Genomic DNA, 22,974 nt, shown 5'->3' on the forward strand with positions numbered 1-22,974 from the left:
AGACACAGAGCACGCATATGCCAAAGCTATCTTCTCTATAGGTTTTCCAGAAATTGCTTGCCTCAAATTGGCAGTGGCAGCAACGCCTAACGCCACTCATTTTCCCTACTTCGTTGGCGACATTTGGGGCCCGCCTTAACGGGAAAATCTTCAAATGGCAGTTTTCACGCCAAAAAAGCATTTCGAACGAGTCCTGAGTTCGAGGCAATCACAATACCTTCATTATGGGTAGGAATCGAAACGTGTAGGGACCGCAAAACGGCTGATGGTATGGTGTGGCATGTGGCATGTGCCATGTGGCAAGTAGCATGTGTAGCTGTCCTAGCAAAAGCAAAACCTCTCGAGCATAAGCGTCTTTTATTTTATTGTTTTGTCAACGCTTAAAAGAAATGCTTTTCCATTTAGTTGAACACTTATGAGCATTGCCACGGATATGTTTTTTTTCTTTTCGGTTTTGGTTTTTCCTTAAACAAAAAAAAAAAAGAAAATGTCTCAAGCTTCACACATGCGAGCAAGTGGGTATGTGTGTGTGTGTTTGGGTGTCTGCGTTTGTTGTTTGCCCGACGACTTTTCACACCACATCAAAAGGCGGCAGAGCGGAGTGCACTCAAGTGTATAAACAATGGCGTTAAGTGTTTAAGTGCACGGAAATATCAAAGCCATGGATTGGCCCCACATGACACCTCCAACTCGCCCCTTTGGGGATGGGGGCGAAGAGCAGCTTTAATTTCATTTTATGGCATTGGCAATTTACAAAAATGCAGACACAAAGTTTAATTGCCGTCTAACAGCTTGAAATAGTTGCACATAGCTAGCAGCCAGAGATACAACTACAACTACAACTACAACTGCAGATACAGATACAGATACACAAACGTAGATGCAGATACAACCGCAACAACTTTTCATTGCCCCAGTCAAAGGCAGAGACAGAGACGCAGCTAGAGACGAACTCATGCCTCTCTGCAGATTGTCCAATGGAGACATTGCTGTATGTATAATTTTATGGGCGCTTTGTGGCCGCCATTTGGCCCCAGACGGACAGCGGGAAGCGGTGAGCGGACGGCAGTTGGCGCCAGGGCAGGATGAAGCAGATACCTCGTCCCATACACCTGCTGCCACTGAGAGATGGACCGTTATGTTGTTCCCACAGAGCCAACAAGAGTGCTTAGGTTACACACAGCGCAAAAGAAAGACACAAAAAACCTACTCGTATTTACAGGTAAGCAAAAGAGTAGCAGAGGAAGGAAGGCTTAAAGGCAACATGGCAATTGACTCTGGCTATTACTTGATGTTCATGTCCGTTAGCTTAATTCAATGAACCAACCGGCTTAGTTAGAGACTCGACTCTGACTCGCAGCGTAGGCTTAATCTGGATTGTTGGCTAGAGTTACACACAGTCTAGTTCACTTTTCCTCTCTTTGCCCATCTCTTATTGCTTGAAAAGTAATTAAAAGATTATTAAAGCAACTGCACTCAATCGACAACAGACAGCTGGCATTTGAAGAATGAGCAATGAAGAATGATGGCTTTCCAATGGAACTGCGCGATGATTGATGAATGATCTTAAGAGCAGCGCAGCTGCTGTAAACTGAAACCGAAAACCCAGATCACAGATCCCAGAGAGCGTACTTTGATCCCATATCAATTTGAGAGCAACAAATCAACTTTGGTTTTACTTTAATCTCTTGCTTAGAGACCCTTCACTTGACTCTGCACCACTCATCATTATCGTCGTCTCTCGAAATAAACTTGTACTCACTTATACTTTTTTTCTTTCTGTTTCTTATACCTGCTACTCATAGGCTAGAAGGGTATTATAGCTTTCTCTATACCCGAAAAGCGGAAGAAAGCAGTTTTAACCACTTATACTGTAGAATATTTTTACTCGGGCGATCAAATACAAAAGTTATTATGGATTTTTTGTACTATATAGTACATTTTAAATGTAGCGGTATATCGATATGGTATATTTCAGTATTCTTCGGTATATTACTTTGGAATATTAACGATAATACTAGTTTCTTCTTGATATATCGATATACCAATATAGTCTTCTGTATAATTTTGTATTGTTTCGGTATTAATTTGACTTTTTCAAGAATAATACTGCACTGTTTTGCTTTTATAGAAAATAGCCTTCCGGTATCTCCCAGTCGGGCACACTCGACTCTAGCTTTTCTTCTGGTTTTATGGTTACCTTGGCCATTGGCATTGCACCTCGGCACAGCAGCCATTAATGGCTGTTCCGACCTCGCATAGAAACCATACACCAACTGAAGTAACAGTTAATTGCGTTCAACACCACCGCAGACTGTGCCCCCTCCCTCCGTACCTCCCTCTCGCTCTACTAAAGCACTCACGATGCAGTAAATAGTTTCAAAGTTTAAGTTTATTTTTTATGTTTGCTGTTCCATAATTAGATGCATGACTTGGCAGCGCCTTTTTACGACCCATGGTCCATCCCCGTTCTTGCCGCGCCCCTTCCCTGTCTCGGACTCCACCGGGCTACTCAATTAGCCAGAAAAGACATTAAACTTTCGCCGGTGCCCAGATGAACTGCCTTGTGGAGAAGTTCAAGAGTCTGCAGTTTGCCGTCGACTAATGAAGTTAGTGCAGCAAAACGGAAAAAACCCAGAAAAAAAAATAGGAAAAATTTGAGCGCCACTTTTTAAAGCAGATGCTAAATTGAAAATCAAGCAGCCCATTCATCCCTCTCCCACCCGCCTTCCTTCCCATCAACACACGCTAAACGTCAGCCATAAATAAAATGCAAATTTTTGCCGACTAACAAAATTGCAAGGATTGCTGTGGGATCAGCACAGCAAAAGCACCGAAGGGCGTCCGTGCAGAGGTGAGCTGAGGTTGTGGTAGAGTGCGGTGTACGATGCGGTGGCCTCTTGCATGTTAGCCTTGCTGTTGCTCCTGGCTGCGGTTTGTGTACGTGTTTTGTTATCGCCAGTTGCAACATATTTTTCGTATCAAATTTTGTGCAAAATGCTCGCTCACAGCTCGATGAAATTCTATTGGGAAATATTTTTGGTAGCAATTTTACATATAGTACATATATGCTAAAATTTCGTACACTTTGCTAGGGATAGCTACACTTTGTGTTGAAGAATGTGGTTTAATTTTGTATAGAATAACGATTGATAAATTTATGTAAACAACAAATTATATTTTACTGAACCTTATTCAGTTTTAACTTTACCTAAAATCTTTTACTGATTTTGTGATAATGAATTTAATTCAATATTCTAAGAAATATGTTAATTCGTAATTTTCATTCATTCATTTCTGATTTGTACTTTAATACAATATGAAATAAATAAATTATTTATTATAATCATTAAAAAATCTTTAAATTTAAAAAAATCAGTTCTTTGATTTCAACCATCTCAATTTAGCACCCATCATTTTATGATTTGTATTTTAATTCAATTAAAAATTAAATCTTAAAAATCTGTTATCTAAATCGTAATATCAAATTAGATTTATTATCAACTGAATTCATTACTTTGTGAGTTGTATTTGAATATCATAAGTATTGCTATTATTGTAACTAACAAGTAATTTTTACATTTTTAAAATGTATTTTCTTAATCAATATAATTCAATTTTAATGGCACTTTGTCCTAAGTCTGACTCTATTTATTTATACTGACATGCTTCGTGTTTTTAGTGTATTTAGGGTAAGGGTAAGGGCATTTGTTAAATGATACTTTATGCTTGGCATTTTATATTTTATTAAGGCTCTTGCTGAAACTGGCTGTGGATTAGCAAGCAAAGCTCCCAGCAGCAACTGTGAATGGTGGCTCTTGGTTGCTGTTGAGACCATTAAAAATGAAATACCAGGGCACATTTTATGAACGAAAATTATTTTCGACAAAATTGTTGCTGTTGAAATAACAATGTGAGAGGCAGGCAGGAAGGCAGTCAGGCAGGCGAGCGGGCAACTACTATTAATAACCGGCGGATCTGTAGCCCTTACCCTTAGACCCCCGCGCGCCTCCGCTCTTTGACTTGACTCCTAATACAATCATATAAATTACGCTGTGAGAACAATCAATCAATGTCAAAGTCAGACACTGAGTCTGAGTCTGAGTCTGACTATGGAAAATACAATATGTATGGTGTAAGTAGGCCCGACAACGACATCGGGGTAGACTTAAGCTAAGCTGCCACGTACTTGGCCGCTCATCAATTTCAATAAGCGCGAGCGAGCGGCAACAGCAATGGCAACGGCAAGTGGCAACAACGGATCAACGTCGTCCACGTCCGAGTCCAAGTCCGAGTCGATGTTCGGCCAAGCGACCACCAACGCCCCATTAGCACCTAGCTAAATGCTGCGGCATTTGTCAAAGTCCAAGCCAAGAACGAGACGACGACACCAGCGTTGACAAGGCGGCAGATCTTGATGGAGATGGACATGAAGATGGGAATGGCAATGGCGATGGTGGAGGAGAGGAGAGCAAACTCTTGTGCCTGGTGCTTCATGTGTTTTGCATTTTAAATTGTCGCACAAACGAAATTGAAAATGGCAGCAAAGAGATGTGCAACAATGCGACAACAATATCTAAATGTCTCGCTGTCGCTCTGTGTGTATTTGTGTGTGTGAACGTGCTGTGTCTGTCTCTCTCTGTGTATGTGTGTGTGTGTGTGTGTGGTGTCAACAATGGCAACGCTCTGGGTGGCATTTCATTGACAACAAGTCATAAATTTTACAAATGACAGTCGGCAAGTGGTGAGCGACAGTTGAAACTCGGGTGGCGGGGGGGGGGAATGTCTGTCAATGGCATTCGCTTTAACGAGTTCTCACTGTACTGTGTATGCAAAACCATGGCAATAGCAGACAAATAGCACACAGTATGAGCTCAGCTCAGCTCAGTTTGCATTTATCTATCTATATTCGTCTACCTGCAATTCACTTTGAAGCAGCCATTGCAGTAATTTCAGGTGGAACATTTTGTTAGATCTGATAGAGCTTAAACTAAGCCTTGTTGTTACTAACATACATTATGTTCTTTAAAAAAGCATTGGCTGAGCTCATTCTGAGTAAATCAATCATAGAAGCAGTTACTATATTGTTTGCTATTACTTAAAGTTGGTTTGACAATGGTAAAATAAAGAAAGAAGTCACTCAATTAACCAAGATAATGTTGAATATTATATGCAAACAGAAAATCCATATTCAAGGAAAGAAACAGTAGCCTTGAGTCTCTTTTACACTTCGGTACACACCTGCAAGTAAAAGAAAATACAAAGTTTGCGTTAGTTAACAATCGAGCAATTAACTCTAAAAGTATTTCAATTTAAGTATTTATAAAGTAGAATATATATTTTTGTTTAATAATCTAAAATGTAAAGGTTGTTAAACGATTATATGAATATTCCTTAAAGATTACTCCATCACATGTCAATTACATTCTTAAAACTGGTATTTACCATAGCTCAACACTTCCTTTGCTACACTTCTTCAAATCTCTTAGTAATTCGTACTTATGTGTACTCTCAAGCCCGCAGCTAGGCACATTTTAAATTGCTATGCAGCTCGACATTCTTGCTTTAAGTGCATTGAAGTCGAATCAAACGATATTAACGTGCTTGTGCTGCAACCAACCTGCCAACCACAATTACCATTCAGCAGCAACCGGAACTGAGTAACTTCACTCAACGGGGAGAGGGGGGAATGTCAGGAGAGTGTTTGAATTGAAATCCAAATCAGCCTAATAAGAACTTTGCAACGTAGCATTTGGTAAGCCGCATACAGTTTGATGCAATTGAAATTTGAAATTTTCGTTCGCTTTATGGAACACAACTCTCGGAACAGACCACACCCAGAACACATTTCCTTGAATTTGCCAGCAACCAGAGATGTACAGAGAAAAGGAGAGAGAGGGAGAGGAAGAAAGGGCAAAGCCAAAACCAAAACCAAAGCAAGGGGACAAATGCTGGCGACCACAAACGAGTCGGCAGAGCGGACAACACCTGCCTATCAGGTGGCCAAAGAGAGCTGAGAGATGGCTGCAACGGAAGTTCAGATCTGACTGCCATCGAGGCAGAGCAGAGCAGAGGAGAAGAGAACAACCAACACACTAATGGCTGCGTATTAACAGAGAGAGAGCTCTTCGGGGCGCCGCATTTGGAGCAGCTGTGTGCATGCGGTTTATGAGCTATGCAGGCGGAAGTTTTAACTGCTCGATACACACACACAAACACACAGACAGACCGACACACTCACACACAATTGAAATCAATTGCAGTGAAGCAGCAGCAAAGTCGATGTTTGGAAGGGGGAAACAATCGGTCTACCCCCCGCCAGTGAACGAACAGCTCAAGACACACACGACGCTTCGCTGTCGTCATTAGCCGTGTCGCCAACGACGACAGCGACTGATGTGAAGTGAAATGAACGTGAGGAGCAGAGGAAGAAGACGCATAGTTTGCTGCATGTGTCATGCTGTTTGTTGCCACGAAAATCCCAAAAACCTAAACTGAAAGATTGCTCGCCATGTGTCCTGTGGCTGAGTCCCTCTCCTGGTTGCTTCGCTTTGCCTGGCTGCCTCTTTGCCTGCTGACGTTTTTATAGCTGCTAACAATGTGTCAGGTTTTCTTAGAACTCACAACGAGCCTTCTACTTCTACTTCGTCTTCGTTGTAGTCGCAGTATCATCTCCTACACATCTTTCTGCAGCCAAAAAGGCGACTCATCCCCTAAGATGATAATTAGGTGCAGTTGCCTTGAAAATGCTCGTAAATGATTCTGCTTCTACTTCTACTTTGACTTCCACTTCAGCTTATGCTTGCCACAGTGTGCAGTGACTGTGAGGAAAACTATTTCAAAATTGCTGCAAATTATGTTAGAAAAAGATATTGCGAAAGACAAATAAATTGATTTTTGAAAGATATAATTTAGGTGGCAAAATTATGATTAAAACCAAGTTAAAATAACTATTTTGTAGAAATTATTTAAATAGTTTTTGAAATTGAATTAAAGATTTTGCTGACTTAGAAAGAGAAGACAACAGGAACTAATTTTCAACAGATACAATTTGGGAATAACGAAATTATGTTTATAAATGCATTTAATAATTTGTTCCTTTGACAATATTCTATTATGCATTTTTAAGTTGTTCTCAAAATGTTCTTTATTGGCAGCCACTTTATGAGTTTCTTTTTGCTTTATTATTATTTCCTACTCTTTCATTTATTGCTACCATTCTCTGACTCCAATCAAGTCTACCCTTTGAGTTATTCAGTAGTCAATTCTTGGCCTATTAGCTGCTTCCGCTCGTTAGTTGCACACTCGTCGAGCTGCTCGCTTTTTTATGGTGGCACCCAAAGGAAGACATAAGAGTATGTGTTTTTTAGACCCTGACAGAACCAGGCAAACAAATTGCATGAGGCTTGCATATTTTTGGCCTAGCCATTAGACCATTTCTCGCGGTTATTATTTATATTTTTATGTTTTTTGTTGCCTTGCTCTGAATGGGGGGCACACACAAATTATGCGTAAATATGTGATAGACGTCTCCCCGCAGCCTGACAGGCCGACAAACTGTGCAATAATTCTCGTTTATCGCTTTGCGAAAAGTCAATTTTTATAACACACAAAACCGACAGTGCGAACGAGAGACGAGTCATAATACTTATAACCCGCTGAATATGTGTATATATGTTGTATGAATTCGAGAAATGATTTGTGGTTTGCCTGAAATTGGCGCACCAGGCAATCAAGGCAATCGGTGAGGGGAGGAGAAAGCTTAAATTTGGTTAAGGGGAAGTGGGCAGAGGAGAACGACAGAAGGCGGTCATGCGTGCGAGCTGCAACTTCCTACGCGGCGCGCAAGAATGTAACAAATTTGTAATTTGAACGCCACAAATCATAATTTTACATAATGATCAATTCATATACGTCAAAATGTTGTTTGCCGCTTTGCTGTTTTGCAGTCGCGAAGTGAATTATGTGGCCCGGGTCGCCAATTTCATGGAATTCTCCCCCATTCCTCGTTCACATTTTACTGACAGCCATTCGAGACGATTGGCCGTGTTCAAGTCCGAGTCGCATCGAGTTGAGTGTGTGCGGCACACTGTGCGGCTGCCGGCTGCGTAACGGAAATATTTTCAGACCGGATACGCATAGGACATAACATACAAAAATATATATGTATATTTGTATGTTATATGTATACAAACATGCCTACAATACGTACATGGAAATGTATACACGACGTATACGTATTATGGGCGAGTGAAAAGTGAATGGAGAGGAAGGGAATCCGAATCGGAATAGGAGCTGCTGTTTGGGGACGCACCGAAAAACTTTCCACGAAAACTAATTAAACAAATTGCATTATGTGTGTGTTTGTAAAGTTAGTGCAATGCACTCATACGGCTATATCCGATTACGTGGGTGGCTTCAAAAGTTTATGGAAATTAAACCAAAAAAGTATATTAAAAAACAATAAAATAAAGAAATATATATATGGATATATATATATATATATTTCTATATAGTCTATATCTTCAACTATTATTTCCTTTCAAAATGAGATTAATTTGTTGAGTAATAAAATCATTTTAGTTATTTTTATGATACAAAAAGTATAATGTGCATATATCGTAAAAAATTTTAAAATAAAGAATTCATTATTAGGGTGTACATATGCATATAAAATTTTAATTTTTAGGCTTTTTACTAAATGTTATTTTAAATTTTTTATTTACAAGCAATATTGTGTACAAATTTTCTTAATATGAATTAAAGAAGATTTTAAGAGTATCTTTGTTGCGTTATATAATATTTTCATTTAAAAAATCTTTTCATACAACATTTGCAACAAAATTTTACACATTTTCATTTCTGATCTGCTAATATTGTTATCAATACAAATACTGCTCAATATATGCTTCTTATACGCTTTAGTTTATTTTCCAAGCTTCCCTCGCAATACAGCGCCATCTAGTGCCCGACTGCAGCAGCAGCAACTACAACAACTGACAGATGGCGATGGCTCCTTCAGCCTGCAGCATATCATATTAACACAGACACGAAGTTTTAGGAAAAGGGAACGCCAGCAGAGCTGCACTTGGAAATAGTAGGTGACAGGTACACGGAGAGAGAGGGAGAGGGAGAGGGGGCGAAATAACAGAAGTGAAGAAGTGAAACTGAGAGATGCTCTTTGCTGCCCATTAACTGTGGCACTTTTGGGGGCAGCCCGCCGCAATTTGTTGGTCAGGTTTTTGCAGCCGTCGTCGCAGCCTCAGTGGCAACGTCGTTGGGCAGCTCTGGCAGCCAACATGGCTGGGTTTTATGCACTCCCCAGCACTCCTCTCTCCACTCTACTCCAACTGCGATGCACACACATATATGTTATTTTTGTTTTTCTTGATTTTTAATGAGCATCGTGCAGGGTTGGGTTTCGTTTCGTTTGCGAACTCCGACTGCGAGCTGAGCTGAGTCGCGGGACTCTGGCAAATTGCAGGTTCTCTCTTTTGCGCCTTTGCCTCAAAGTGTTGCACTCATATTTTGCCGGTGTGCGCCTTAATTATATGGTCGCCGACAGAAATTCAAGTGAAAACCATTTGGATCGGCTCGAACTCGGTGTCGGAGTCGGTGTCGTTGTCGAAGTCTCTCTGGGGTCGGGACCACAGAATTCGTGGCAGGCCTAAGCCTATTTCGAGCCGCTCTTTAAACCATGAAAATTTAATGCCAGCTTAGCCCAGACGAACAATAACCAAGCGGGAGAGCGTTGAAAAAGATGTCGATTCGATTTTGAGTTTTGATTTTTTTCTTTGGTAGTGTTTTTGTGTTCAACATTGAAAAGAATCTTTGATGCCGCATTTCCGCTTAGGCCTGAAGCCGCTTAACAGCTCGACAACAGCAACACGCATTTTCTTTCCTTTCCTTTCGACTCGACTCGACTCTCCTCCTCCTTCCACTCCCACAACACTGCCTCTCAAGTATTAATTATGCACGCATAAAATATCTTTTGAACCTTTTTCTCAGCCAACTTTGGCTCTTTCAACATATTTTCTGTGAATGAGCGAACCGGGCGCGACATCAATGCGATGCAAATTAACTGTACAAACATAAATAACACTTGGAATTCTTGGAAAATATCGGAGCTCGGGTCGTCTCTGCGTCTCTCCGTCTCTCCTTCTTTCTAGGCATTTGTCAAAGCAATAAAAATTGTTGGGCTTCTGTGTTGGGTCTCTTCTCCGATGCGGACCTTTTTTATGATAAGCATTCTTATCATATTTGGGCTAGGCTTTGCCATCTTTGTTGCCTTTTATCCCACTCTATCTCGCACTCACTTTCTCGCTCTCTCTTTGCGGCTGCGGCTGACCTGTGACCAGAGAACCGGTGACCGGTTTTTATGATTGTACCCTTTAATGAATTCAAAGGCACGAGCATCCTCTAAACAACTCCCTTCCCTCTTCATGGAATGCTGCGAACGCGTGCTCATTACCCTAGATACCAGTGCGAATACTTTTAGTGCTGACTGCGCTGACGACGATGACGACGACGACGACCCAATTTCATCTTTTGCCCATTTGCATTTGTTGCTAACTTGATGCTGAATGGCATTTGACAGTATTTTTTGAGTTCACATTCACTTCGTCCGCATATTCTGTGAATTATGCAAGCGTGATGTCTCTGTCGCTGTCTCTTATAAATGTATCTGATAGATACGCCATCAATTATTTAATGTACTGCAATGCACAATGTGCGCTCAAACTTTTGAGCGAGATGGCTTAAAAAACACGAGAAAATGATTAATTGGCGCTACAAATTTATGACGTCGTTGTGGATTCCGCCCCGCCCCGCTCCGCTGCGCTTGATAGCGAGTTGAATGTATGATAAAGCCCTTGATGGAGTTTTCCTACTTGTCACCCCTCCACCCCGTTACCCGCAGCTCGCTGCGATTAAAACTTTTCGTCAGCAGCCGCAGCAGCTCCAACTTCGAACTTCAACTCCAACTCCAGCATAAATACATTAATGTAATACCGCATATGTGTAATTGTGTGTGTGTGTGCCGCGTCATTACGGTTATTGTTATTGTTTTCTCTTGTGCAATAAATTATATGCCATAATAATTATTTATGAAAGTCTCATGTGAATTGAAGCCGTGGCATTATTGCGTATAATGTGCTGTAAATATCATTAAAAGTGCTGCTTTTATTGGAAGAGCTATTGCTCGCGGGCTGATTTGACCCACACAACACAACGCAGCGCTTCACTTTGCTCTGCTATCAAGCAATAGACTATTTTATAAGCACAACTGCGAAGAATAGCACAAAAAGCCATCAAACACAGAGTAAAGTTCATTTTCTAGATATGTGAAAGAGTTGCTTGCGATCTCTATAACTCATTAATCATAAAAAAAAATCTGTAAACAACTGCTTAAAAGCTAACAAGGTTTATGGATTATAATTCAACAAATTTTGCTCGTTCTAGTTAAAGTTAATTTTATGATGAATATGAAAATAAAGCAGCCAACACATAAACAATAAACACTTTCAATATTAATCAACTTAACTAAAATAAATTTAAAAAAAAAAGTATTGTTCTGCATCAAAAAGTGATGTCAATTTCAAGACCAATGTATAAGATAAGTGGACAATATAGTAAGTATTGATATTTAGCAATCAACAGTTTCAATATTCTATTCTATCTTCTCCTTAAAAAAAAGTGAATCTAATTTTAAGATCATTATAATATTTTAGCAGGCAATACATTAAGTTTTCCTAAAAATTACGCATTCAATATCCATCAACTAAACGACAATACATTTTAATAAACGTTATGTTCTATCGAACATCAAAAAGGAAACTTAATATAAAATTTATCCTGCCATCATGAAAAGTATAATATTAATCTTCAACGGCGAACAGCTTAAATTTAAGTACATCAACTTAACTAAAATAAATTTAAAATCATTAATCCAATCTATAACTTTCATAATGCATTTATTTTCCATATTCATCCACTTAACTAAAATATAACTAATTAAAAATAGTCCTCTATTTTTCATTAAAACTTCTTCCATTAATCAAAAAAAAAAAAAAGTGGATTATTAATAAAAAAAAAAATGTAAAGCACAAAAATTCAATTACAACTTTAGCAACTCCAGTTACTCCTTGATCTCAATGATTTGATTCAATCACAGCCTTTCATTTGCTACCCTTTGCAACTGCTACTAATTGTTTCATCTCTCAATTTTCTGTGGCTCCTTCCGTTCGCCCAAAAAAGATTGCCTAATTTCAATCTGGACTGCCAAAGCAAGGCAAGGCAAACTCTTGCCAATTTATAGAAAATTTCAATTGTGAATATTGATTATTCATTTCCTGAAGCGACAGCGGCGCACCTAGCATAGTATAACGAATACGGATGTAGATGTAGATGTGAATGCGAATGATGATGGCTTTGCTTGCGCCTTTGCCTATGAGAAGGAGACGGAGATGGAGACATCGTCATGGCCATCATCATCGTCATCGTCATCATTGAAATGGCAAATTGGACTGCAGAATTGTTGTATTGGAATTGCTGCTTGGTACTTGCCATTTGCTGTTGTTATTCCTCTATGTATATATATATATGTGTGTGTGTGTGTGTGTAATCATAACGGCTCGCTTGTTAACATGCTACATTAAATTTTTATCAAGAGCCATGGCAACAGCGCAAAGCAAAGCAAAGCAAACCAGACCAGGCCAAGACCAGCACAAGACCCCATAATACATAAATATCTAAAATAATGATGTTGTTGTTGTCGTTGTTGTTGTTGATTATTATGATTATTGTGGCATGCTTGCAATGTAGCATGATTAACACGGCACAGAGAGCACAACACAGCACAGAACAGAATACGAAAAAAACAAAACACAGAGACAGAGAATAAACCGCTCGCTAAAAGCATTGAACAATGCCCGGCCACAAAATAATTCACATACATTACAAATAATCATAATAACAATGGCGTTGCCCATCGGCTCGTTACGCATACGCCGCGTATGCCTCCACTATACAACTATACAGCGCCATATAGGAAACCCAACTGGAAGCTGGACTGGGGTGTGGCCAGGAAGCATAAAATAGCGTTAAATTACAAAGCGCATGTTAAGTGCTTCAAGTGAATTGACTACAAAGGGCTAAAAGCCAGCTAAGTGGAGCTCTGCCATCAAGTGATGGCTAATGGTAAACCATATGCCATTGCTTGTTAGTGGTATTTACTAATAAATACTGAACACATAAACCTCAAAGGTTTGACTGATTATTTGTATATATTTATTATACATATTTTTTAGAGTACTTTTTTATTTGCTCATTAAAAGCAATAAACATAAAAAAGAGAAAATTATCAAATATTATCAATGAAAAAGAAATAACAAAACAAGTTCAATATCAAAATATGTGTAATTTTTTATATATTTGTTTATTTATTTTTTGTGTAATACAATTCAATAATTTTCCTTTCATTGCAATCAACAAAAACGTGTCTAAAAGTATAAACAATGAATACAAATAAAACTAAATACAACTAAAACTATATTTTTATTAAAAATTTAATTAAAAATAAATGAAGTTCTATCTACTACATTTTATTTTCGTTTTAAATTGATTTTAAATTAGGGAACTACCAAAATAAAAACCAACTTTAATTGTATTGCAATACTTTTTTGTTTAATGTGATTCATTTTCCTAAAATCAATGCTGTTCGATTTGTTGACAATTCCCGCAAATTTTTTCAACTATTCTAGCATGTCATTCACATTGCATTAAACCCCTCTAACAGCCTTAACCAGCATACAAGTCGACCATCCATCCATTATCTGCTGTCGACCATTTGGCCAAAAAGCACTCAGCATCAACTTGGCCAGTTTTCAGTTTTGCATTTGCAACTCGTTGCAGCAGCAGCCGCCGCACTTCCGTTTCCCCAGATTCCCGTCTCCAGTCTCCATGCCATTCACTTTGTCACAGTGTGCAACACGTTTTATCATTTAACTCGGTGGGTCGAGAACAAACCCAAACTCAAACACCCGAAACACCCACCGAACCACTCAACTACTCAACCACTCGCCCACTCATCCACAGGGGCATCAACAGCGTGGGAATTAATATCAATGTCGTCGTCGTTGTCGTCGACGTCGCTTGGTGCGTTTGCTATCAGCGTTCAGTTTGCTGCACAGCCACCATGGCGTATGTGTAATGCCGTTTTTTTCTATGGGTTTTACGTTTTTTTTTTCTGCTTTTATTTTGCTTTTTATCAATTAAAAGCCACTTCAAAAGCGGAAAGTGTCTGTATGCCGTTGACACACACACTCACACACTCACACTCTCTCACATGCTCAAACAGACAAACGCCCAAATGACATACACACACACAGACAAACACCCGCACACACAGACTCGTAGTACGCTTTTGTTGTCGTCGGTTTGGTTTGTTGGACGCTTTTAGTTTTATCTCTCCGGCGAATACTTTTGCTATCACATTTTGTAGAGCTCCGAAAACAAAACGAACAAAAAAAGGCAGAAAATGCGGAATTGTTTAATACCCTACAAAATGCACGTGAATTACCAGCAGCAAGTTTAATTATGCAATTGAGTTGAACAAATATCAAATTGTTTGTATTAATTAATTTTTGAATTATTAATTTTTATGTTTGACATAAGCTGTTAGCAAAAAAAAGTCTAAAATGGAAAATATAAAATTATATTTAAATGAATTTAATTCTCAACGCCAAATGAAATAACGATAATCTGATTATCGCAGTTTGCACAGCATATTTCACAGCGTTTGAATTCACATTTGTGATTGCAGCTGGCAAAAGCATTTCCCATGGCGCTCGACTACACTTTATGCTGCTATATTCTATCCCCCAAATGCGGTTAAACTTTTGTTGCGGCTTTTCGCTTTGACACAATCAACGAACCCCAACCGTAGCGATTCCCCCAAAAGCAGCAACAGCAACCACAAAGCAGCAGCAGCGGCAGCAGCGGCGGCAGCGACGGCAGCGACGGCGGCATCGGCGTCCACTCAAAGCTAATGACCGACAAAGCGTTTTGTATTATTTTCAATTTCATTTTCACTATGCGACACTCTGCCTTCTGCTTGTGCTGCTGCTGCTGCTGCTGTGCGACTCCACTTTGGAGCAACCTCCGAGCGTTTGCCATGCATTAAATATTATTAAGATAAGGCTGAAGCGCTGCGAGCTCGCCGCGCTTATCAATCAGACGTCAGAGTCAACACGAAGCAAACTATACAATTTGCAGACAACAACTGTGAAAAGGGAAAAGGAAAGCCTGTTGTTGGCCACTACTACTGAAGTGACATGATTTTTCCATCATATTTATTGAAAAGTCACTAAACTTAACTGATCGAGTCGACACATTTTGAAGAAAGAGAAAACAAGGAATGTCTTCGATTCGTTTCCAGGGAATTCACTTTAATGTTTATACTACAAATTTACATATAAGCTATAACACTATATTATGAGATTGTCCCATGTGTGCGTGTGTGTGTGTGTGTGTGTGTGTGTTTGCTCATTGAACTCTGTCGGCACATTTCCAAGAAGCCAATTGCTAAATCAACAAACACAAACAAACTCTGACGAGCAAAACAAAAACCTCAAAAGTCATTACATATATCTTCTGATTGAGGCCCTTGCTCTCTGCATCTGTCTGCCGTCTACCGTCTGCAGTCTTGAAGTCTTTCTTCTCTTTTTGCTCCACAGTGCTCGAAAAATTCAGAAGCTACAAGCTAACAGCTTTTTATCTTTTGGCACAGGCGGCATTGTTTTTGGCGGTCCAGGCCAACAGACGCAGCAAGAAAACACACAGCACATAGCACACAACACACAGCAAAGCAAAACAACACAACAAGAAAACCAGTTCAAGCTGGTGTCCAACAGTCGCTCGAGGCTCGAGGCTCGGGCCATGCCTTATAAGGTCGCTGGCATGTCAGGCGTCTGCGTCTGCGGCTGCGGCTCAGACTGCGGCAACTTCCTGGCTAATATTACGAAAATTGCTTAAAGAGAGCTGCGCTCTGTAGGTAGGATCAGCCGAAAAGTGCAGCGACTGAAGTCTGAGCCTGAGCCCTGTCATGAGTGCCTGCCACACTGCCAGCCAAGCAAAAGCCAAAACCAAGTCGAAGCCGAAGCCGAAGCCAAGCCAAGCAAGCCAACCAGGCATCCAGTCAGCTAGTCAGCCTGCCATTGGAGTCGCCTGTTGCCTTCTACCGTAATTCACAACAACAATAATAATGACAACAGAGCCAAGGAAAAAGTTGCGAAACTTGCGACAAGCACAGTGGTACACAGCCAGCTCAACATTGTGCCTTACGAAATTAATGATTAAGTAGTCATCAACCTTAAATAAGTTATTTTAGCACATCTAACAAAAAAAGAGTTTTTTAAACGCAGTATATAGAAACCAAATATTATTTTTATTCATTTTGTAGTAATAGTAATTTAACATATACTATCTCAAGGAATAGCTCTTTGAATATTTAAACTTAGAATTTCATTTATTTTTACCTTCGAGAACTATTTGCTAAATTACCCCACTCAATTTTTGAAAAAGTTCTTATATGTCAAAGGTACAAACAATCTTTACCTATACACTGCGTATGTATAAATTTCTAGTAATTTTGTATATCTTGAATTTAATTTTTTGGTACTAAAGTGTATTATTTAGCATTCTAAGATCTGATTGCCAAATTGATTTAGGCAATTTATGGAATTAATAAAAAATTTAATAATATATCACAACTCAAAAATGAGTTTTTAAAAAAAAAGTATCAAAGAATTTAGCTTTCAATCATTTCTTGAATTTTAATTTAAATTTTCTTGAAAATATTTTAAAAATTTAATTTTAAATTTAAATTAAAAAATGCAATTAAATAATGTCATTTAAGTATTTTTTCTTCAGCTATATTTATCTTTTATTCTTATTCGCTTTGTAATCTTGTTATCTTCTTATATCATTTTCGCTGTTAATAACTGCAATGTTGCGCCACTGTGCACGGTCGCAGTCAAAGGCGAAGTCAAAGCAAAAAGCGCATCTTTTGAACAGAGCGCAAAGCGCAGCTTGTACCGTCCCATCGCTCCTTCCCTGTCCATTTACAAGCAGGCACAACAGGCACTCAACGCGCGGTGTGTGTATCTCAAAGATACAAAAAAAAAAAAGACAAAAAACAGCAACAACAACAACATCACAACGTACGCTCGCTTTGTCTGTCTCCGTCCATCGGCTGTTTGTATGTCGGTCGTTTGGTCGGTCGGTCTGCTTTGTCTGTCTGTCGATCGTCGGGCTGTAAACCGCTTTTGTGTATGGCCGACGAGATGTTTGGCATAGTTGGAAGCGCGGAACTGGTTGGAGCACAAGCTGGAGCTGAAGCTCGAGCTCGAGCTCGAGATGGAGCTGCAAGCTGCAAGCTGAAGATGGAGATGGAGAATGGAGATGGAGGAGTCCGCTGGCTTGCAACGCGCCGACGCCGCGCCGTTTGCCGCTCTCAGTTATTATTATTATTTTTTTTTGCTTGTGGCGGCGACTCAACAACGACGACGACGACGCCGCTGTTGTTGTTGTTGTTGTTGTTGTTTATCAACGTGAGGGTTTTAAAAGGTTTTTGTGGCATAGCAGCTGCCTCTCGTATTCTCGTATTCGTTTGTAGCTCTGCAGCTCTACCTGCAACAGGTAAGAAATTTTCGCTCGCTCGTTCAGCATTTCAATGTGTTTCGCTTCTCTGCTCTGCTCAGCTCTTCGCTTCTCTTCTCTTCGGTGTTTTTGTTTTTCTTGTTTTCTTCTCGGTTCATTTTATTTTTTGGTGCCTTTGCCTCGGTGTTTTTGTTGTTGTTGTTGTTGTTATTGTTGTTGCTGCTGAGCTGCTGCTGCTTTCTTTGAAGTTGCATACTTCGGCGTGCCTTTGGATTTCCTTTGAATTCTCGGCCAGCCTGCATCTGCAAGCAATTAGTGTATGGGGGCTTGTGGTATGCCAGGGTTACCATCCTGTCTCTCTCTCGCTCTCTCTTTCGCTCTCTTTCAAGATCCTTGGACGGGGTTCAAAGTGTTGCCCTGGCATTTAATTGGTGCAGCAATTGTAACCCTTCTGCTTCTCCTTCTCCTACTCCTCGCTCTTGAGCAAAACGTTTCCACTGAACTGCCTCGAAAAAAAAAACACAAAAACAGAAAAAAAAGAAGCACATTGATTGATTGATGTGCCAGGGACGACGCGACGTTTTTTTTTTGTTTTGTTTGTGCAGAAAGGTTGCACTAAGATTGGCGGCCACTTGGGAACTCGTATATAACTCGATATACGCAATATTATTACGTTTCTTCTGTTTTTATTTTAGCCTATTGATCACGTTTGTCTTTGGGGGGATTCACATTCGATCTTCCGCTCGATACTCAACTCAACTCGAATCGATTCGATTCGTCTCGTAGTTCTTCTCCCTTGGCCCTTGCCTCTCTGTCTCTCTATATATCTCTCTCACTCTCTCAGACACATTCTCCGGAGCACACTTGGTCGGTGCTCTTTGGTTTTTCCATTTTCTATTTATTTTTCGTGCGTCGTTTTCTTTTGATGTTTTTGTGAGTTGTTGCTGCTGCAGCTCTGTTGCTCTTCTGTCGCTTTTTTCCCTGTTCCTTGTTGTTGTTGCTGTTGCTTTGGATTTTCTACGTTCTATTTTTGTGTGTCTTTTTTTTCTTCTTCGAGCAAGCGACCACAAGCGAACGCCGCCTCGTTCTGTGTATCTTGCAGATAAAGAACGCGCTCTGTCGATTGCCTACATTTTCCATTCGCTTTTGTTGTTGTTGTTGTTGTTGTTGTTGCTCATTCGGTTGCTTTTGTTGTTGTTGTTGTGTGTAATTATTGGAAAAGGATGTGGGAGAAGCCCTTGACTGAATGAATCTTGAAATGTGTGTCTGAGATAGACACACATCATTTGAAAGTATCTTCAAGATACTTTTGTAGATTTTTAGCGCATTTTCAGTTACTTCAAAGGGTGGTTTATTTGTTAGTTGCATTTTCATATATAATATAAGATATTATTTTGTTTCAAATAACTAATTCATATCCCTCTTTTGAGTTATCTCACCCTTAATTTCAATTTTCTTATTATTATTTATATTTTTAAGGCTTCCTTCTACATTTGGAACTGAATATTATGTATGGTTTGTTTCTTTTTCTGTTATTTTATGTTAAACCCACGAAAATAATTAAGAATTCATTTAGCAAAACTTATAACATCCGTTTTTCTGTCTTTGCCTCCCTTAATTGAATTTACTTATCGCTAGAATGTTGCATAGAAGAATTGAAATTGAGAATTGTGTTTACCTGAGAATTGTTTGTAGCCGCCAAGTATCTTGTGCTTCCACCATTTGACAATGTTGCCCGCCATCGCAAAAGTTCTTTGCTGTTTGTGTGTTTTGTACGCAATTTACGAGTCTGTAGCGACTTTAACTGTAATGCTTGCTGCTTTTGGCCAAAATGTTTTACGGCCTTTTGTGCTGTGCTGTGCTGTGCTGCTGTTGTTGGGTGGGGTTTTGGTTCAGTTTGGCTTGGTTATCCTTTTGTGCTGTTTTCCAGTTGATGTTGCCACTGCTACTGAGACTAATACACTTGCTCTCAGGTGCCACACAGAGCAACGTTGCGACCTTAATTTGTATCTGGCATTATTTTTGGGGCAACTTGAGGGTGGCGTTAAGGTTGGATCGTAAAACTTTTTACAGCCGTGATATGCTGCATTTTAGTTGAATTTTGCGCATATTGTGTGCGTTCTCCTTCCCCTACTTCCTCTTTTACTTTTTCGTGTTTTTGCTTTTTTCTTTGTTTTGTTTTTGTTTTTGCTTTTGTTTTTGTTTTGGTTGTGTGCGCTCTCGTTGGGATTGGGTGTATGTATCTTGCAGATACTTTTTGACGTAGCGCGCGTAATTTTAATTGTAAATTTTGTTGTTGCTGCACGACGCGACGTAAATAACTTGCCGCCGAATGAACAACAACGACGACGACGACGGCGGCGACGACGACAATAACAACAACTACACAACTACAACAACTGTGACAACAACAACAACTAAACAAATAACAACTGCAAAATGCTAAAGCGCAAAACACGATTTGTATTTCCAAATGCGAACGGCGCGACTGAGACGCTGACTGCGACGGCGACTGCGACTGCGACAACGACCACGACGGCGTCTCTGTGATGTTGACAGCGAATATTTTTGGGGTGTACTTGTGTTGTTGTTGTTGCTTTTGCTGTTATTATTGCTGCTTGCTGTTTGCCATTGCTTTGGCTATGTTATTGTTGCGGGGGCGGTTTTAGATTTAACGGCACTTTCATTCGCTCCTCGCCGCTTTCCTGCTGCTGCATAGAATGCACACCGAACAAAATTTCACTTTAATTTTCTTTACATATGCTGCTTCATTCCATACATTCATCGACTTCTATCACTTCACACACAATTCTTAGTCAGTTGTTGTGTTTATTTATGTATGATTCCGTTTGTTAAGGACGCACGTTTGCTTTCGCGTAACTTCCAGAATAACATAACACACGCACAAACGACGCGCTTCGCTCAGATGCACGACCAACTCGATGGGCGATTGGAAACAAACTGAAAATGCGAAACACGAAACGTTCACATCGACTCGCACCAAAACAAAAAGTGGTTAGTTGAAGAGAGCGTGAGTGTAAGCGAGAGAATGGTGAGTGGAGAGGAACGCTCTGTTACTCTCGTCGTATGAAACGAAATGGCAACGAAACCTGTCGCTGTGTAAAGTTGATGTAAGTGCGATAACAGAACGAAATGACTGCTGTTAAGTTTAACAGTTAACGTTAGCAATATGGTACAAAGCAAGACGTTTGAAATTATTTATTGAAGAGTTTATCTTATGCTCTTTTGAACTATACACTATAAATATGATATACTATATCTTAAGTAGTTATTTTCAATTTCCCAATTTGTTGATGCGCCCCGCAATGTACACCGTCTTTTTGTCCTTGACCAAGAACACAAATGGATGGTTGACGGCAGCTATAAATTGTTTGCTAATGGATCCAAAATCCGCCACTGTAATAATAAAATGATCGATTAATAGTAAATAAACAATACTTAAGATTACTAACTATCTATTTTATCCTTCTGGGCACCTTCGTCCAACTCTATTTGAACTTTATGTAAGATCTCGTTAACTAAATATTTTGTTGGACCTGTCATTCCACTCAAATTGGCATTTTCAAAAAGATCTTTAATACCAAAGTTCTTTAATGCTTCTTTTAGTTTCAATGTAATGCCTATCTTAAACTTTGGCAATAGGATTCGGAAATTTGACACCACATCCTTTGGAACAAGATCATTGAGTGTCAGGTCGTTTAAGTTCTGAATCATTTGATGCACGCCATCCATTGCCTTGGGCTGTAGTATGATCATTGACAGCTGTGGATGGGCATAGGGTATTTCTATGGAATATGCTTTTAGTTTCTCAATAAAATTATATTGACATTGGCCTAATCGCGACATGGTATTGATTTTGGTAGTGTAGAAATCTCCAGTTCTCTGTGGTATATAGAATGATGCCAATTTTGTGTCAGACACCTGGAATGGTTCCTTCCATTTTCCATGAAAAGACATTGCACCGATCTGAATTATTTGCGTCTCGTTGGTAAGTTCGTTTATTGCTTTAGTCAGTTTGACAGAAGTTTTATCCATTATCCAATCACTTATTTTGAATTTTTTATTAATTGAACTCCCAAAATTAACCTCTGCCACACTGGTATTGAATAATTCCTCATACTTTTGACTATATCTTAAGTCCACTAGAGTATTTTTCGCAACATAGGTGCGACTTGCTTTCTCAAATGTTCCATAGCGATCTCTTTTAAATTTTACAATATTATGGATAATTATATTTATAATATCATCCTTTGATAAATCCTTAGAGAGCTGCAGAGTTTTCTCAATTTCCTCAGACGTGTTTCCTTCTGCTCCCAAATAAAGTTGCATGAGGCTTTCCTTAACCAAGTAAGGTGAAAATATTACATTTTCCGTATCGCTTCCACTCAGCACACTTTTGATCAAGGATGTTGTTACTATATCTGCTGCATTCAGCTGAAATACACTTGATCCTATAAGCACTATCACAAGAAACGCCAACTGTTTGCCGAACATTTTAAACGAATTGAAACACTGATCTCTATTACTGAATGTCTTTATAGAGAACAAATACTATATAGCGACTTTTGCATATATAAATTCATTCGTTTTAGATTATTCGATTTATTTCATGAAATTGCAATTATTTGTTTGTAATAATAAAAGACTCGCTTACTGCATTTCTATTATCATGATGTCATTTATACCGATAAATAATATTTGTATAATACCAAAGTTCACAAATATAATAACTTAGTTGTAGTTTTAGTGTGAAAACAGTCAAAAGGAAGTTTAGAAAACAAATCTTAAAATTTAAATCATTTAAAGAATGTATTTATTTAAAAAATAAATTATATAAATAACTCAAAACAAATATATTAAAAATGTGTTAATTTAAATTTATTTTTTTCCGGTGAGCAACATATTTTAGGAAAATATAAAATTCAAGTTAAGAATTGGACTAAAAATTCGTAGAATAAATCATTTTACTATATCCATAATGGATAGATAATGATTTTGACATTGTCCCAGATAAAACCGAATTTTTTGATCTTATGGACGTGTTGCAAAGCTTCTAATTAAGTACAGTTGAAAGAGTGTGTAAGTTTGCGCTATACACTACATAAAGATAATAACCCACTTTTGATACGCTGCAAAGGCGCATCGAAAATTTGATTGTTTTTAAATTTGAATGATCACTGGTTACTGGTTAGGGTCAGGTTGCAGGTTGCAGGTTGCAGGTTGCAACGTCTTCTCATCTCTTCTTTTCTTGTCTCCCCCCTAGTTGAAGCGTTTCTCAGTAGTAGTTGTGGTTGT

General features: G+C 39.1%; 2 protein-coding genes across 3 annotated transcripts in view; both read right to left on the reverse strand.

Moving 5' to 3' along the window:
• LOC132789330 (protein naked cuticle) overlaps window positions 1-20,609 on the reverse strand; it is a 47,130-nt gene extending 26,521 nt beyond the window's left edge. For both annotated transcript variants that reach the window (XM_060797266.1, XM_060797267.1), the window contains exon 1: window positions 19,337-20,609. In XM_060797266.1, coding sequence (XP_060653249.1) covers window positions 19,337-19,400 — 64 coding nt within the window. In that variant the 5' untranslated portion in view covers window positions 19,401-20,609. The remainder of the gene's footprint in view (window positions 1-19,336) is intronic.
• Window positions 20,610-20,857: 248 nt separating this feature from the next.
• On the reverse strand, window positions 20,858-22,188 carry LOC132790549 (serine protease inhibitor 42Dd). Its single transcript, XM_060799118.1, has 2 exons — window positions 21,132-22,188; window positions 20,858-21,075 (listed from the first exon to the last, which is right to left on the reverse strand). Exons 1-2 carry the CDS (start codon window positions 22,171-22,173, stop codon window positions 20,954-20,956), a joined length of 1,164 nt encoding a protein of 387 aa, XP_060655101.1. The 5' UTR covers window positions 22,174-22,188; the 3' UTR covers window positions 20,858-20,953.
• Between the last annotated feature and the right edge of the window lie 786 nt (window positions 22,189-22,974).

This window comes from Drosophila nasuta, chromosome 3, assembly GCF_023558535.2.
Source record: "Drosophila nasuta strain 15112-1781.00 chromosome 3, ASM2355853v1, whole genome shotgun sequence".
In the NCBI taxonomy this organism is placed as follows: Eukaryota; Metazoa; Arthropoda; class Insecta; order Diptera; family Drosophilidae; genus Drosophila; species Drosophila nasuta.

What these genes read in the sequence shown, in the direction of transcription:
- LOC132790549 (XM_060799118.1), bottom strand. Translation starts at nt 22,173, where the DNA reads ATGTTCGGCAAACAGTTGGCGTTTCTTGTGATAGTGCTTATAGGATCA. An exon ending in CCAGAAGGATAAAATAGATA is followed by an intron (nt 21,076 to 21,131) that starts GTTAGTAATCTT and finishes TTATTATTACAG; the next exon opens with TGGCGGATTTTGGATCCATT.